This window comes from Styela clava, chromosome 2, assembly GCF_964204865.1.
Source record: "Styela clava chromosome 2, kaStyClav1.hap1.2, whole genome shotgun sequence".
In the NCBI taxonomy this organism is placed as follows: domain Eukaryota; kingdom Metazoa; phylum Chordata; class Ascidiacea; order Stolidobranchia; family Styelidae; genus Styela; species Styela clava.
Genome location: NC_135251.1, coordinates 19478412 through 19494798, shown reverse-complemented (window position 1 = coordinate 19494798; position 16387 = coordinate 19478412). Strand labels below are relative to the sequence as shown.

The 16387-nt window shown below is 37.6% G+C and overlaps 1 protein-coding gene across 1 annotated transcript; it reads right to left on the bottom strand.

The window, feature by feature from the left end:
- Positions 1 to 1810: 1810 nt before the first annotated feature.
- LOC144432014 (uncharacterized) lies at positions 1811 to 3850 on the bottom strand. The gene has a single exon (XM_078120020.1). The coding sequence runs from the start codon at positions 3848 to 3850 to the stop codon at positions 1811 to 1813; it is 2040 nt and encodes a 679-aa protein (XP_077976146.1).
- Positions 3851 to 16387: the final 12537 nt, after the last annotated feature.

Genomic DNA, 16387 nt, shown 5'->3' with positions numbered 1-16387 from the left:
GTGAACAGAGCTATGCCAAACTGGAGAAATAGTAAACCTGTACTACTAATATCATTTTACAACAAGAATTACACAGATTAACGGCACTAAAACACTATAATAATAACCTAAAACACAGAGGGAATTCCACACTGCCGGCACTCTTGTTATAGTTCTCCTTGTTGATGGCAACTATAATTAATATTATTGAGGCACCTTACTTCCCAACCATCCACACCAACAATCCGCTCATATATTCAAGTATTCACATTTACTTCTAACACAGCACAGCATCAAATTTATGTGTTACTCCTAGAACAGCGAAACGAAGACACACTCAAACAAGATATTCATGCGCCACAACATACATAAAGAAAATAGGGCACGCATGAAAAGTCATTAGAGCATAACAATAATACAATAATATACCTATTGTATGACATCCCCCCTTTTTCGATAAATAAAAAAACCATTATATGCACATAAAAGGGGTACACTCTAATCCCTAAACTTGGCTGGAACTTGTGTAGTTCTTCCTGACTTGGTTGTCTGAGCTTTTGGTATAAATCCAGTATTTCTATCCATTGTAGGTTGAGGTTCTCTATGTGTCTCTTCTGCTTTTATTTCTTTTTCCTGATTTTGTACTTCTTCAGGAGTTGTACTGTTATTTAGATTATTATCAATCACTGGAGCTTGTGTATAATAAAATGGTTTCAATTCAAATTTCTTTTCATTTTACTTTGACTTATTTGCAGTAATTCTTGGTTTTAGGTGTTCACGAGTTCTTCTATATAATTTCGAATTCAATAGAACTGTGAAGGTTCTTGGCTCTCTAACAGGATTTGGTATATTTTCAATTTTTCCTTGCTCCCATATTCTTCTTAGATCATTCCACACATATACATCTTCATTTTTCGACAGTGGTCTTCTGTCAATGGAAGCTTTTCGATCATAAAATTCTTTTTGTTTCACCTGTTTATTTTCATTAATCTCTTGCTGCTTTTCAAGCTCTGTACTTTTCGATTGTAAAGACCGTTCATTCATAGGCATAAATGTTCTTGGTCTTCTACCAAATAACAATTCAAATGGTGATGGTGTTTGATAATCAAGTGGTGTGACTCGATAAATCCATAAGCTTGATTCCAGAGATTTCCCCTCTTCTTTGGCTTTTTTCCATAATGATTTACAAGTGCCAATAGCTCTTTCTGCGAGACTATTTGCTTGGTGATGATAAGGTGAACTGAAGGTCATTGTAATTCCATTAGCATCACATTTTCCTCTGAACAATTGACTCACATATTGAGATCCAAAATCTGCTAGTATTGTGTAACATAAACCATATTCTGCAAGTACATTTTAAATTGTTCACATACTGATTCAGCTGTCATATCTTGCAGTTTTCTCACAACTGGAAATCTTGAAAAGTAATCCACAATCATTAAATACTTCTTGCCTTGGAACTCAAAAATATCTGTTCCAAGTTTTTTCCATGGCCTTGAAGGTAAATCAGGTTTCATCATTGGCATTTTTGCTTGAGCAGAATGATATTTATTACATAACTCACTGAACTGTTGGTGTTCAAACTCCCAAACAAATTGTACACTTTTCTTTGTTAATCTTCTCAGCGGTGCTGATAATTCTGCAATTTTCGTTGGAAATCTGTTGAGATATGTTATCATTCCGAGGATGGTGAGCAATTCCTTTGCATTTTCCGGTGATTTTATATTGTTTATCACTCTCAATTTATCCTCAGATGGTTGTATTCCTTTATCTGACAAGGAATGTCCATAGAATTCAACTTTTCTCTGCTTGAACTGCAATTTCTCACTATTCAGTCCAATATTATTTTTTTGCATTCATTCAACATTTTTATGAATGATTTGTCATGTTCTTCTGGTGTTTCACCATACACGATTATATCGTCGGATATACCAGTCACATTGGGGATATTTTGAAATATATCATCCAGCTTCTTCTGGAATATATCCTGGGAAACACATGTGCCAAATGCGAGTCGCTTAAATCTATGTCTTCCAAATGGTGTATTGAATGTGCATAGTAGACTTGACTCGTCGTCTAGCTCTACATGCCAAAATCTCTTTTTTGTATCGACAACAGAGAAATATTTCTTCGCATGCAATTTTGGCAAGATTTCATCGATTGTTCGACTGTAATAATGTTCCCTCTTTATATTTTTATTTAGGTCCTTTGGGTCTAAGCATAGGCGTACCTTTTGTTTTCCATCACTTGTCTTTGTGACGTTGCACACAATTGAGTTTACCCAGTCAGTAGGCTGTGTAACTGGTTCTACCACATCATTTGCAATCATATTTTCCAACTCCTTTTTGTACAAAGGTAAAATGTGTGCAGGCACTGTTCGAGGTGGATGTACAACTCGTTGTGCATTATCTTTTAACTGAATGTGGTATCTATCATGTGGAAAACGACCAATCTTGTCAAAACAATCCTTATATTCATCAAGCAATTGACTTTTTGTGAGAATTCCTTTCTCAGCAGCTTCTTGACAAGAATTTTCTGTATTACACGGATTCACATTTTTCTGCTTTCCGCTGTCAATATCATGGATATTTACTGATATTACATCCAATTCTTGCGACTGTTTGCATCCAAGAACTGATGGGCTTCCATTACCTTCAACTATAATGAAATTAATCCACATTGATTTTCCATTGAAAGTAACTTTTATCTTTGCTTGTCCAAATGTTTTTATTCTTCCACCGCCATACTTATGTAGTATGCAGCTATTGTCTTTTACATGGAGCTTTATATCCAAGCATCGTAAATCATCTCTCGTGATTGTACATATATCTGCTCCTGTATCAATTTTTAGTTTTACATTAAATTTATCATTCAACTTCACTTGGACAAATATTTTCTTTTTGACAGAGACTGATCCTCTTCGTGAACTCATACCATTCACTATACTGTGTTGTCTATGCAACTTATTTGAGCTTATGCACCCAATATTCCTTGTTTCGTCTTCGCTTGATCCACCATCATCAATGTAATGGCTATCAAATTCATCCACTACTTCGTGTAGCTTATGTCTTTCTCTTTGCATTATGCGGCAAACTCTTTTGAAGTGCCCGATTCGCCCACAGTGATTACATCGTACTCCTGCTGCAGGGCAATCATCATATCTGTAGTGTCTTCCACCGCATTTTTGACATCTATCTGCACTGGACTTATTTTCATCCTTCATGCTTGGCTTACTGTGTCTTTGTCTTTGAAACACTGACTTGTTGTTGGATTTTCTATATGCTGGTTGTCTCTTCATTGCATGTAAATCATTGGTTGTGTTATTTGTTGTAATAATCTCCATTTGTGCTTTGGTACTTTCCTCTGTTTTAGCAAGATCATAAATTTGTTTGAATGTCAACATATTACCCAAAGCAATTGCATCTTTACGCACTTTGTCGGATTTTAAACCAAAAACCAATGTATCTCGTAGTCTTTCATCTACTGCAGTTGCAGCATAACCACTTTCATCAATGAGAGATCGTGCTTTTGTGACAAACTCTTCTAGAGATGTGTCACCTTGTTTCAAACTTCGCAATTGAAAACGAGCTAGTATCTGGTTACTTTGCGGTTTAGTATAGGCTTCAAGCTTTTCCAATACTCTTGCCAACTTCATGTTATCACCCTCCTCTGTCCAAACAGATGTATTGTAAATTTCAAGACCTTTATCATTGATCCAGAGTAATAACATTCTCACCTTGTAGGCTTCCGGTTTATCAGCAAGTGGCCCGTCGAAGATAAGGTCGAACTTCTGTTTGAATAACTTAAACCGCTTATGCATATTGCCTGCACTCGTCCAGTCCATCTCCGGTGTTTTAAATTTATCCGCCATTATGCTTTGTTAAGGCAAAATAGGCTTACCGGTACGAAGTTTTAATCCAGCGTTGGTTTTCAGTAAATTATAATCCCACTTCTGACACCATGTTATAGTTCTCCTTGTTGATGGCAACTATAATTATTATTATTGAGGCACCTTACTTCCCAACCATCCACACCAACAATCCGCTCATATATTCAAGTATTCACATTTACTTCTAACACAGCACAGCATCAAATTTATGTGTTACTCCTAAAACAGCGAAACGAAGACACACTCAAACAAGATATTCATGCGCCACAACATACATAAAGAAAATAGGGCACGCATGAAAAGTCATTAGAGCATAACAATAATACAATATTATACCTATTGTATGACAACTCTGACAAACCAGCTAAAAATGAAAGATACTCAGCTGCTCACTAATGACTCAAGTGGTAAGAATAAATATGGGCATACAGAACAAAACAGAGTTATAGACGTGGTCGTCTCATTACTCCCCCCTTTTTCAGATGGGAAATTACGAAGCAATTTTCCATCTTCAAAATTGAAAATTCATAAACATGTGAAGAAACTGTAAAGAACTGTACACTCAAACGAAATGTCTATCTAAAATCAAAACAATCAATTGTTAAAAGCTTGATAAAAGCATTATCACAGTCAAATTAAATGTAATCATCCAAATATCTAGGCCTTCACGTAGTACGTTGTCCTTCATCAGAGTTCGCATCAACTGTAACCTCTTGTGGTACAGTGTCCGGCCTTGAAGAGAAAGGTAATTCTTCAAATATATCATGAGCAATCCGCTCATTCTTTTCCATAATAGGTTCCACATCAGGTAAAATGTCAAATCCGGTTAAGTCAATGTTGTTGTCTTCTTCACCTTCATGAAGGTAAGGTCTTAACTTGTCAACATGTACAACTCGAGAACGTGTCCCCGAATTCTTCTGAATCCTATACAAGTGATTAGGTAAACAATCCACAATTCGATAAGGTCCAATCCAAGGAATACTCAGCTTGCGATGCTTAGGTGGGTAATAGTACCACACCAATTCATCTCTCTGGAATGTAAGTGGTTTAACACCCAGATCAAAATTTCGCTTTTGTCTGGTTGCAGCAGCATTTAGATGTTGCCTAGCATGAGGAAAAGCTTTTTCGGTTGCACAGGAAAACCATTCGACAAACTCAGTGTAACAAGGATGAGTAGATGACTCTGGTTTGCCAAACATAACATCAACAGGCATCTCGATTTCTCGTCCAAGCATTAACTTGTTCGGTGAATATCCTGTACTATCATGCACAGTGGAGCGATATGCCATGCAAAGATATGGGAGATGGTCGTCCCAATCATTTCGATTCTCATTTACAAAAGCTTTCAACATCTGCTGCATGGTCCTGTTGAAACGTTCAACTTGTCCATCTGAACGAGGATGATATTGAGTTGTTCGAGTCTTTTGAAACCCGTACAATTGACACATTTCTGAAAATAAATTTGATTCAAAGTCTCTTCCTTGATCTGAATGGAGAATTCTTGGTACCCCAAATCTCGAAAAGAATTGAGTAACCAATGAATCAGCAGTGGTGTCAGCTCGCTGATTTGGTAAAGCAAAACATTCCACCCATTTAGAGAAATAGTCCGACAAAACCAAAATGTGTTCATTTCCATTTTCAGTTACAGGCAATGGTCCAAGAAAATCAATGGCAATCCTTTCCATAGGAGCTCCAGATATAAGTTGTTTGAGATCTCCTTGCCTTCTTCCGTAAAGCTTCTTTGTTGAAGCACAAGCCAATAAAATCTGCGCCTTATACTCTTGAAAGTTCGATTGGCACCAAGGTGACCTGCAGTGCGCAAAGAATGGAGCTTATGGAACAAATACTGCCTCAAATTTAATGGAACAATCAATTGGATATGCGATTCCTCCGATTTACAATCAGGAATCCAACGACGATACAGAAGTCCATTATCTACAAAAATCAAATCCCATTGCGACATCAACCGTTTGGTCACTGTTGACTCAGGCATGTATTCTTGAATGTCAGGTTTCTGAGCAGTAAGTTGTTTCCATTTCAAAACAGCAGAAATATCTGGATCTTCACTTTGCCAAGTTTCAATTTGCTCATCCGTGTAGGTATCTAGCCAATTACAATCGGAACCGTCTGACGATGATTGACCGGGCTGTTTTGATTTTGCACTTACACTAACATTACTCACAGCCACATCACCATTGGTACCACAATCAAAACAATCTTCTCGTTTGCATTTGCGAACTTGGCGTGACAATCCATCAGCATTGCCATGTTTCACGCCAGGTCTGTGTTCAATCTTAAAGTCATAAGCGCCAAGTGTTAATATCCATCTTGCCAACATTCCTTGAGGTTCACAAAAATTGATCAGCCATTTGAGAGCAGCATGGTCTGTGCGAATTCTAAAAGGTCTTCCAAGAAGAAAATGGCTAAAATAACGAACAGCCCACACCACGGCTAATAATTCCCGGCGTGTAGCACAGTATCTACGTTGAGACTTGGACATAGTCTTACTAGCATAAGAAAGAACACGTTCATGGTCGCCCTGTACTTGAGATAACACTGCACCAATTCCAAAACCACTGGCATCAGTATTCAATACAAATTCGCCGATTGTTCTAGGAAAGCTAAGAATTGGGGCTGACGTCAGACAGTGTTTCAGAGTTTCAAAAGCCTTTTGATATTCAGTACTCCATACAAAAGGAATATTCTTCCTGGTCAATCTAATAAGAGGTCCAGCAATTGTTGAATAATCTTGAACAAACTTCCGGTAGTAGTTCGCTGTGCCTAGAAAACTGCGAATATCGCTGACAGAATTAGGCGTTTTCCATTCTTTGATAGCCGCAACATTTCCAGGGGCGCAACAGACACCTTCAGATGAAATAAGATAACCAAGATAAGAGGTGCTTCGACGGAAAAGTTTACATTTCGAGGGCTTCAATCGTAAACCGGCACGGCGAAGTCTTATAAAAACTTCCCGAAGATTGGAGAGTGCCATTGAAAAATCACTACCATGAGCCAAAACATCATCAAGAAAATTGAAACACCCGTTCCACAGGAGATCACCAAGGATCTTGTCCATCATCCGTTCGAATGTTGCGAGGGCATTCGCTAAACCAAATGGCATCACTACAAAGTGAAAATGTCCACGGCCAGGGATGCTGAATGCTGTTTTTTCGCGATCTGCAGGGTCAACCCCCACTTGCCAATACCCGCTTGCAAGGTCAAGTGTTGAGAACCATTGTGCACCGTTTAAGGACTCGATGATATCCTCAATACGCGGCAAGGGATATGCGTCCTTGTATGTGACGTCATTAGGCAATCTAAAGTCCACACGAAATCTAGTAGAACCATCCTTTTTAGGAACTAGGACAATAGGAGAAGAATATGGAGAATCACTGGGTTCTATGACACCCTGAGCCAGCATATTATATTATCAACCGCTTCTTCGGCCATCTTCCTACGCGCCCACCCCATTCGACGAGGAGCCTGCCGAATCGGCTGTGGCGTTGTTGTGATGATCCTATGCTTTGCTGCTGGAGTACGGCCAAGTTCACCATTTGGTCCTGCAAATACATCATGAAATTCACAAATCAAATTGACCAACTGTTCACGTTGACTCGGGGTTAGATCCTCAACGGAATTGACCATGTCATGTAGATGTTCTGGTAATTCAGAAGCTATAACCCGATTATTGGATTCGTCAACTTGAATTTGTGCTACAAGTTGAGGATGTGCAATACCAAGCAAAGATCCAGCCTTGATCTTAAGTTGTCTGCCTTTTTGGTTCACCGCTAGAACAGGAACAGTGGACTTTCCTGGATACACAACAGAAGAGATCAGCTGAATGCCATCAGCGAGGAAAGAAGAATTCAGCGGTTCAACAAGAGCAGCAACGTCAGACAAATTGCTTTTCGGCCAAGGACGACTAAGTTGTGCAGGGATAACAACCTTAGAATATGGCAGTATAGTAATATCTTCTCGAACAGTTACACGAGAACACGGTACAGACTTTTCAGTAAACAGTTTGATTTCATGACCCTCTATCATCATGTGTCCAGATGATAAGTAAAGAACGCAATCATGTTCTCGGAGATAGTCCATGCCCAAAATACCATTAGACATACCTAGGTTGGCAACAACAACAGTGCGTCGCGATGCAAAAGAATCAATAGACAAATCAACTTCCAATGTACCCAGTGGTGATAAATCATGTCCTCCCACTGCAACAAGACATTCTTCAAGCGGTGCTAATTGTTCTTCTTTCCCACCTATAGCCTCTAAGATGGAAATGTCGATCAGAGTAGTCATAGCACCACTATCTACAAGAAAATTGAACGGTTGATTGTTTACAAGTACCTTCGCATGCCAACTATTGTCATATTGCAAGGAACAAATATTCAGGTCTATATTCTGGTTCGTTGGTCCGTCATCAAGTAATAATTCAGCGGACACTGATGACCTCAAGCCCGCTGAGTGTCGTTTAAATTTGCGGTCGAAGAGGAAGCAGCTGTTGCAGGATCAGCGAGATTCTGAAGATGTGGACAATCCCGTTTAAGATGACCAGTCTGCTTGCAATTAAAACATGCCTTGCAATCCCTGCCCCAATGACCATGTTTACCACATCGAGGACACGGGTTGCGTGGTACACCATCAAAATTGCGATTGTTGTTAGCGCGTGGCTTAACATATCCTATGATCGCATCCAGTTTTGCTACAAGTCGCTCAAAACTGCTTTCGAGAAACTGAAAAAGGTCGGTTTGCTGATTAGCTGCATCACCAGTGTTACTCTGTTTCACTGCGGCAATGCGAGGTTTAGGCATGTCTTTTTTCTCAGAGTGGTTAGTATCAACAGAGTAATACAGCGTTGCAAGAGACAGTGCACTTTCAAAAGTATCAGGCTGTTGCATGGTAACATGTTTGATCATGCTTTCATCGGTTAAACCGGCGAGAAACTGCGATTTCAAAATATCATCTTGACCAGCAATATCAAGATTTGGGTAAGCAAGAATAACAAGCTCTTTCAATTTGTTACCATAATCCTGTGGCGCTTCATTTGGCTTAATCCTACGACAATGAAATGTATTTCCGGCAGGTTTGAAATAATGATTAAAATGAGCCACAATATCACAATAGCTAGTACGTTTCATATCTGGTAAATCTTTCAACACATTTAGAGCTTGACCTGTCATGCAAGTAGCCAATTCTAATCCGGTAGTGTCGTCATCCCACTGATCATAACTGGTAACCAATTCAAAATGGCATAAATAACTGGGCCACGTCATGGAAGTGGATCCATCAAAATACATTGGCTTTTTGGCATTTCTTGCCATCATCGTAGCATTAGCTGTGTTATTGAGAACACTACGGCTAACATTGGCATTTGAGACACTACTAGCGCTCACTGGAGGAGCTGATTGTGTAGCCACTGTAACCATTTTCGGCCTAGTACTAAGTTGCCTTCTGACATTTGTGCCCTCATTACCATTATCATTCAAAAAAGAAATTGTAGGTGCAAGGTTACTCACATGACCATTCTCTAAAAATTTCACTTCTAATGTCTGCGAGAACGCGTTCCGCTTCCCTTCTGGCTGTCCATCTTCTGATCCAAAATCAGAAATTTCATCATGCTTGAGAACAGGCGCTGCTTTTGGAACAACCGTTGCGGGTGTTGAAGTGATCAAGCTGACATCTGGGACATGTGACATGGGCTGAGTTTGTTCAGAATCAGCAACTTTTCCTGTTTTAACCACGCCAGAAATATCTTGCAGCATGTTGTAAACATGTTCAAAAAATGAGCAAATTTTCGCATTCTGGAGTTCAACTGATTCTAGTTGACTTCCAATCTGTTGCACACGACTGTCTATCAGTTGCAAACGGCTGTCAGTCTCCTCTTGCTTTTCCTCTGACTCCCTCAATTTCGCCTTCAATACCTGTATTTGCAGCTGCAAAAGTTCATTTTCCCCTTTGGCTTCTCTTTTTGATCGTAGCCGGATTTAAGTTAATTTGTATGACGCAGTAGGTGACGTCATAATGGCGCACTGTGAATATCACAAGAGCACGCATTCTGGAGTTCAACTGATTCATACACAATTTTGCAACTTTACTATATGCACCAGTACTGAAAACTAAACATTCCAAAAACAGCAATGCACCCAATATAAAAGCCAACCAATGTGTGTTGGACTCAGACAGTGAATATCACAAGTGCACGCCTTCCTATACTGTAGTATAAATTCAAATTAATACGCGCTAAGCTAGAATCTGAGATGCAAAAACTCGAAAATACTTCGCCGTGTGACGTCACAATAGTCCTGCGGTAACAATGGTAATTAATTATGACGAAACAATTGCACAAATGTGCATGTCATACTAAATATCCATTTTAATGGGTTTCGGAATTCTTAAAATAAAATCTGAGTTAACAGACAGGTACGCAGCATCACATAAATACCTATTTTATAAAAAAAAAACTCAAAATCGCCAAAAATGACTTACGCAATTCGGTTATTAGCGCGACGATATATATTTTTCATGAAACTTTAGAGCTTCTTTCACTGGACTTTTAAGTTTGGTCGTGTAGTATTATTAAGTAAAATAAGCTAAAACCCGACAGGGATGTCACAATAAACACCTACATTTTCAATAACAAAAGCATAGAGTGATGCCTATTGGTCTGCTTCACATTAAGCCACGGTACAAACTGCTAAATTTAACATGGTTTGTCAAATCTTAGATGAGTTGTACATCCATCCTCTACCATACCTCAGCGACCCCATGACCTGGTTGCGACCCTACCTATTTATCACTCCGACCCAATTTGGGGTCGCGACCCCTGGTTTGGGAACCCCTGCTCTATAGAATACACGTCTGATTACTAGTTAAATTTCATCATTCTTGTCTGCGACACATCATGAATGTTATATGGCTTACCAACGTAACACAAGTTCAAGTGTTAGAAAGTCCAATAATACCTCAGTAATACTCTCTCAGTTGAGAGAGGGCGAACACACGGTTTGCCTGCCTACCTGCCTCGGAGCGAAAAGCGTGAATAAACGTCGTGCAAAAAACACACACACAAGATTCTGATATAGTCCAGCGGATAAGAGGTGAAATCATGCACTTTTGGATGCAAGCATGAAACTTGGCACACATGTACAATAACATCCCCTGATCAATTTTGGATATGCTGCCATCCAAGAAAAACTTCGTTGCCATAAAAACGAGGCATCATCCGTATTGCTATTAAAGGGAAATAAACACTACTTTAGGAAGAATATTTTCAAGATAAGTAAACCGATGTGAATATAAGAAGTGCTCAATCAACTGCCATCGCCGAAGGTATACTTTCAAACTCATAGCCACGTAAAGCTGGTGAAAATATAAAATATACATCTCATAATAGACCATATTCATTAAAAACCCATCCTACGCGCAAAAAGAAAAGTGATGTAAAAAAAACAATTTTAACATTAGCTCTTATGGAGAATGTGATCACCAGAGCAGAAATTTGCATTTTTTGTAATTTTCTAGATATCTTTCATTGTATATGTGAGCAGTTTTGCGGATAGAATATTTTTTACATCTTTTTCGATACTTTTATCATGATAAACATGATCAAGATTTTTGATAATCGTTCATTAAAATTTTAAAGAGCGCGGTGTTTCCGATGATGTCATTCTCACTAGACCATGAGATTCTGCCAACGCCCGTGCTCTGTGGAAATGGGATATGCGCTGCAAATGCGGCGCTAATGTCGCTTTGGGTACGGTGTCGGTACCGGTACTGAGAGCGTTTACCATTGACAATCTATAACCCATACCATTTCTATCACGTTTGTTTACTGGTTTTACGTATTTATACTTGTACAGCTAGCAATCATTTACTGAAGGCATGCTTGCGTGGTATTTAAACTACCGGTACCGTACCAAGGCTGCAAGAGGTGAAAACTAAATTATTTAGTAAATACTGAAATAGGCCTACGAACAAAAATGTTGGCCAGCCTGCCAATAGGCAGGATAAGTTGTACGGTACCGGTATACAAAAAAGATGAATATCTATCTCCAACCTATAACGGTACAATACCGGTCTCCTAACTAGGTTAATGAAACATGACTGAATACGAGAGAGAGATTTATTTCGTCAACCAGAATACAAGCATTGAATCAATAAAAATTAGGCCTATATACAAAACACACAGTTATTCGGTATAGACTGAGGAGCGATACGACCATCACAGTCAGCTCCCCCCTGCCCCCCATGTTCGCTATCAAGATTAACAGTTAATTAAGATGTTTGAACAATTTAACAAAAACTCCTTGGAGGAAGGGTTGACTAAGTTACGGAATATTTTCGGATTCGGTTAACAATGTAGTCCATTATTAAACCACTGCTTTTTTTGTAAATTTTCACTTAGTGGACACTTAGCAAGTACGGCAGTTAATTTATGAAAAAAATTGTAAATTAATAACAAATCAGCAGAAGTCAGCTCGGGTATTCAAACATGTGATGATTGAAGTGAGAAAAAAATTCACGTTTAGGATATTACAATAAACAACAATGGAAAAGGTACATTGGAATCAGTCAAGCTTCAAATGCTAATGGCCTTAATGAAAAGAATATGCGACATGAAGACTGAAGTTTCCATCTGAGACATTGGAAGACGCTAAAATCTTATAGACTTGATAGTGTGGAAAAACTTCTCACAATGCAGTAATAATGGGACATATTTTTATAATATCATTATACAGGCTTTAAGTTGAATTATATGTTTAATTAAAATATCTATCTTTGCTAATAAATGCTGAAAACCATTTATTTCAATTTGCTGAGTGATTAGGGCCAGAAATTTGCTGTAGGGACCATCACCAGGGCTGGATTTACCAATAGGCTAGGCAGGCTGAAACCTAAAGCCTCGAAATTCGGTTTCGAAGTTTGTAATTCTTTTGAAAACTTGACAAGTTTAATTCCTGCAAAAAGTATATATATATATATTAGGCTTTTCAGAATAGAAAATTCTGTACACAACTGGTTTCAACCACATTGTAAACAGCCATTATTGCGTCGTTTGCATCATAATAAGGGAAATTGTTATTATGCGCATTCTGCTGGAAGTTTCTATGTTAAAGTATGGCTGTAGCGGTTGTTTGATCAAAGAAATTGAAAGCAAAACTGACTGCCTCAAGTAAATATTTTATCCTTCTAATTAAAACTTCGCACACATGAAATGGAGAGAATGAAAAGTTTAATGTACTCATATAGCATATATGGTTGTTAGATGAATGGGATGTTACCGTATATTGCTATTTCGTAGATTGTCTCAGAACTTGCAAGTCACCCGTTCACCCTTCAGCTTCAACGCCCACGTGAATGAAGATGCGTTAAAAATCTCTATATGTTTTTATTCGTAAATTTCCACAACACACTGAATACTAATCTTAAAACATTTATCTACACTAGCTTTGAATGGTTTACCATTTACATCGTCTTCTCCCTTTCGAAAGATATCGGAGTCGTATTTATACGTTGATCATAAATCCAATTAAATGCTGTAAACGTGAGCTCGTGATTCACGTTATAAACAGAAACTCCTATTATCTCAATAAGGGTAATTAGGTACATCGTACGGATGGGAACTTAGATATAATTATTTCAATCAGTGCCAAAGGTCTTGAGAATATAGATTTTAATTTGATAATGACTGGATGGAACCTGTTATGTTCTTAAACCTGGTGTAATTTGATTCCTACGAAAGTCTTTGTTCGAATTTTGGGAAAAATTAACTTTGTCATGATGATTTCAACATGAAATGGGGTACATTTGGGGGTTAGTTGCTATATTATCTCCCCATCTTACTAACTGGAAGTTTAAAGATTTGGCAACTCTAATAAATTGAAAATATATAGAAAAATACAATACACAATGCTAAAATTAATGATATATCTAGGTCAAAAAAATATTTATATGTATATGATCTACTATGAGACACGACATTGAAATAAAGAAGAGTTTATAGAAAGAGTAAAGATTGTAAAGTAGAATTACAGAAAGATGGCGTATTTTTATTTTAAAAATTTTGGTTTGGACGGTTAAAACATATTTTCAATTTGATGTATTTCGCTACGCTAAAATACTCAATGCTCGCATTATCGCATTGTTACGATTTTGTAGACCTAGTTGGTCAATATATGCTTGTCCCATGTCGGGAAGAAAAAACGCGTTGAGACCTAGTTGGTCTATATATTTGTCCCATGTCGGGATGAAAAAAACGCATTTTTAAGTTTATGCCATCTCAGGGCTTTTTTGAAAAAATAACGCTTTTGGTTACAATTTTTGTTTAACGAGCTTATTATTTCACCGTTCTATATGACGGCTTTGTAAATAATTAAAAGTATGACTCGCTCGAATCTACTTATAGAAAGCATTTTAATTTTAACGAAATCTATTTAATCGAAAAGGAATGCTAACCACAAATATTCAATAATATAAATCTCTTGAAAGGTATTTGAAATTAGAATATTCAAAGTTTTACCATTAATTAATTTATAAAAATTGAAAATCAAATGAAACGCCATGTATATTTAAGAAGACAAAGAAGTACTTTACCTTAGTATTAGTGGAAGAATGAAAAATGTCTGTCTCAATGAGGAGAAAAACCTGCAAATCACGAAACAAATTGTAGGATGACATGCTCCTGATCTGTATATCCATTATGTATGCGCGAAAATATCTCTATTGTTTGGAATAGAGCGCGTAATTTACCGTAAAACAGTCCATAGAGTTCATTGTTTTCAACAGTTCGTTTTTTGATTAGGTTTTTCACCTCGAACATATATCATTTTCTAAAAAAGTTCATTTCGATCGATGTTCAATACAGTCCATATTCATGATTTTAACGTTTCCAGAGTCCGTTACCGTAGTTCAACTGAATTTCAATTGAGATCATTGTCTTTTCATAATGTTCTTCATTATTTCGACTTGTCAGCAATTTGCTACTTCAATCGTTGTTCCAGGCAATTTGAATTTCCCCGACGTTCGTAAGTTGGCCGAATTCGATTTTCGCACGTTTTGTAGAGACGGTTTCTCGACACTTGTTGAAAGCTTTCGCTTGGTCAGCTTTTTGGTTGATTCCGTCCACTTGTTGCTTGTCCTGGTTGTTGTCCGTTGATCTGGTCCGTTTCAGAAGGTTAAGTCAAGTCGGCTTTGTCACCATTTATAGCATATATTTATTGCATAAATGATTGTTAACACACAGAATATAAATCTTATAACATTTATCCAGACTAGCTTAGAATGGTTTACATCGTCTTCTCTCTCCCTATCGAAAGATATCGGAGTCGTATTTATACGTTGATCATAAATCCAATTAAATGCTGTAAACGTGAGCTCGTGATTCACGTTATAAACAGAAACTCCTATTATCTCAATAAGGGTAATTAGGTACATCGTACGGATGGGAACTTAGATATAATTATTTCAATCAGTGCCAAAGGTCTTGAGAATATAGATTTTAATTTGATAATGACTGGATGGAACCTGTTATGTTCTTAAACCTGGTGTAATTTGATTCCTACGAAAGTCTTTGTTCGAATTTTGGGAAAAATTAACTTTGTCATGATGATTTCAACATGAAATGGGGTACATTTGGGGGTTAGTTGCTATACTCATATTTTTAAATTTTAAGCAATGACATGTGACGTTGATTTAGAGAGAAATTCTGAGCTCAAAAATATGAAGGGGCCTCTCATGGTCTAAATCCAGCCCTGAACATCACCAATTTTGGGATAGGTAGGTACATGGTGTCAACATATGAACTGAGTTAGGCCATTGGATTTTGAAAGGTGTACCAGAAATGTACATAGTTACATGGAATTCATGAAATATATATCATCCAATAAAAACCAAAATAGGTCTTTCGTTGAACGCCAGTTGTGGTCCCGGTACCGGTATTCCAGTATTCTGTCATCACAAGCAGTTGGAGCGCATATCCCACAGAGCACGGCGCGTTGGCAGAATCTCATGGTCTAGTGAGAATGACGTCATCGGAAACACCGCGCTCATTAAAATTTCAATGAACGATTATCAAAAATCTTGACCATGTTTATCATGATAAAAATATCAAAAAAAGATGTAAAAAATATTCTATCCTCAAAACTGCTCACGTATACAATGAAAGATATCTAGAAAATTACAAAAAATGCAAATTTCTGCTCTGATGATCACATTCCCCATAAGAGCTAATGTTAAAATTGTTATTTTTACATCACTTTTCTTTTTGCGCGTAGGATGGGTTTTTAATGAATAAGGTCTATTGACGGATTACTGTTACCTTGGAGCTATCATATCGTCATCATATATATTAATAAAGATAAATTCATTCTCCTAACTCTGGCATTATTATCTCAATCAGATAAAAACGGAAAACTTGCATTACATTTCAGCTCTAGTGTTGATTATTCTAATCTATATCTAACTCGCCTTATGTAAGTGCGACAAAAAGAAATAAATAGAAAATCGATTGAAATA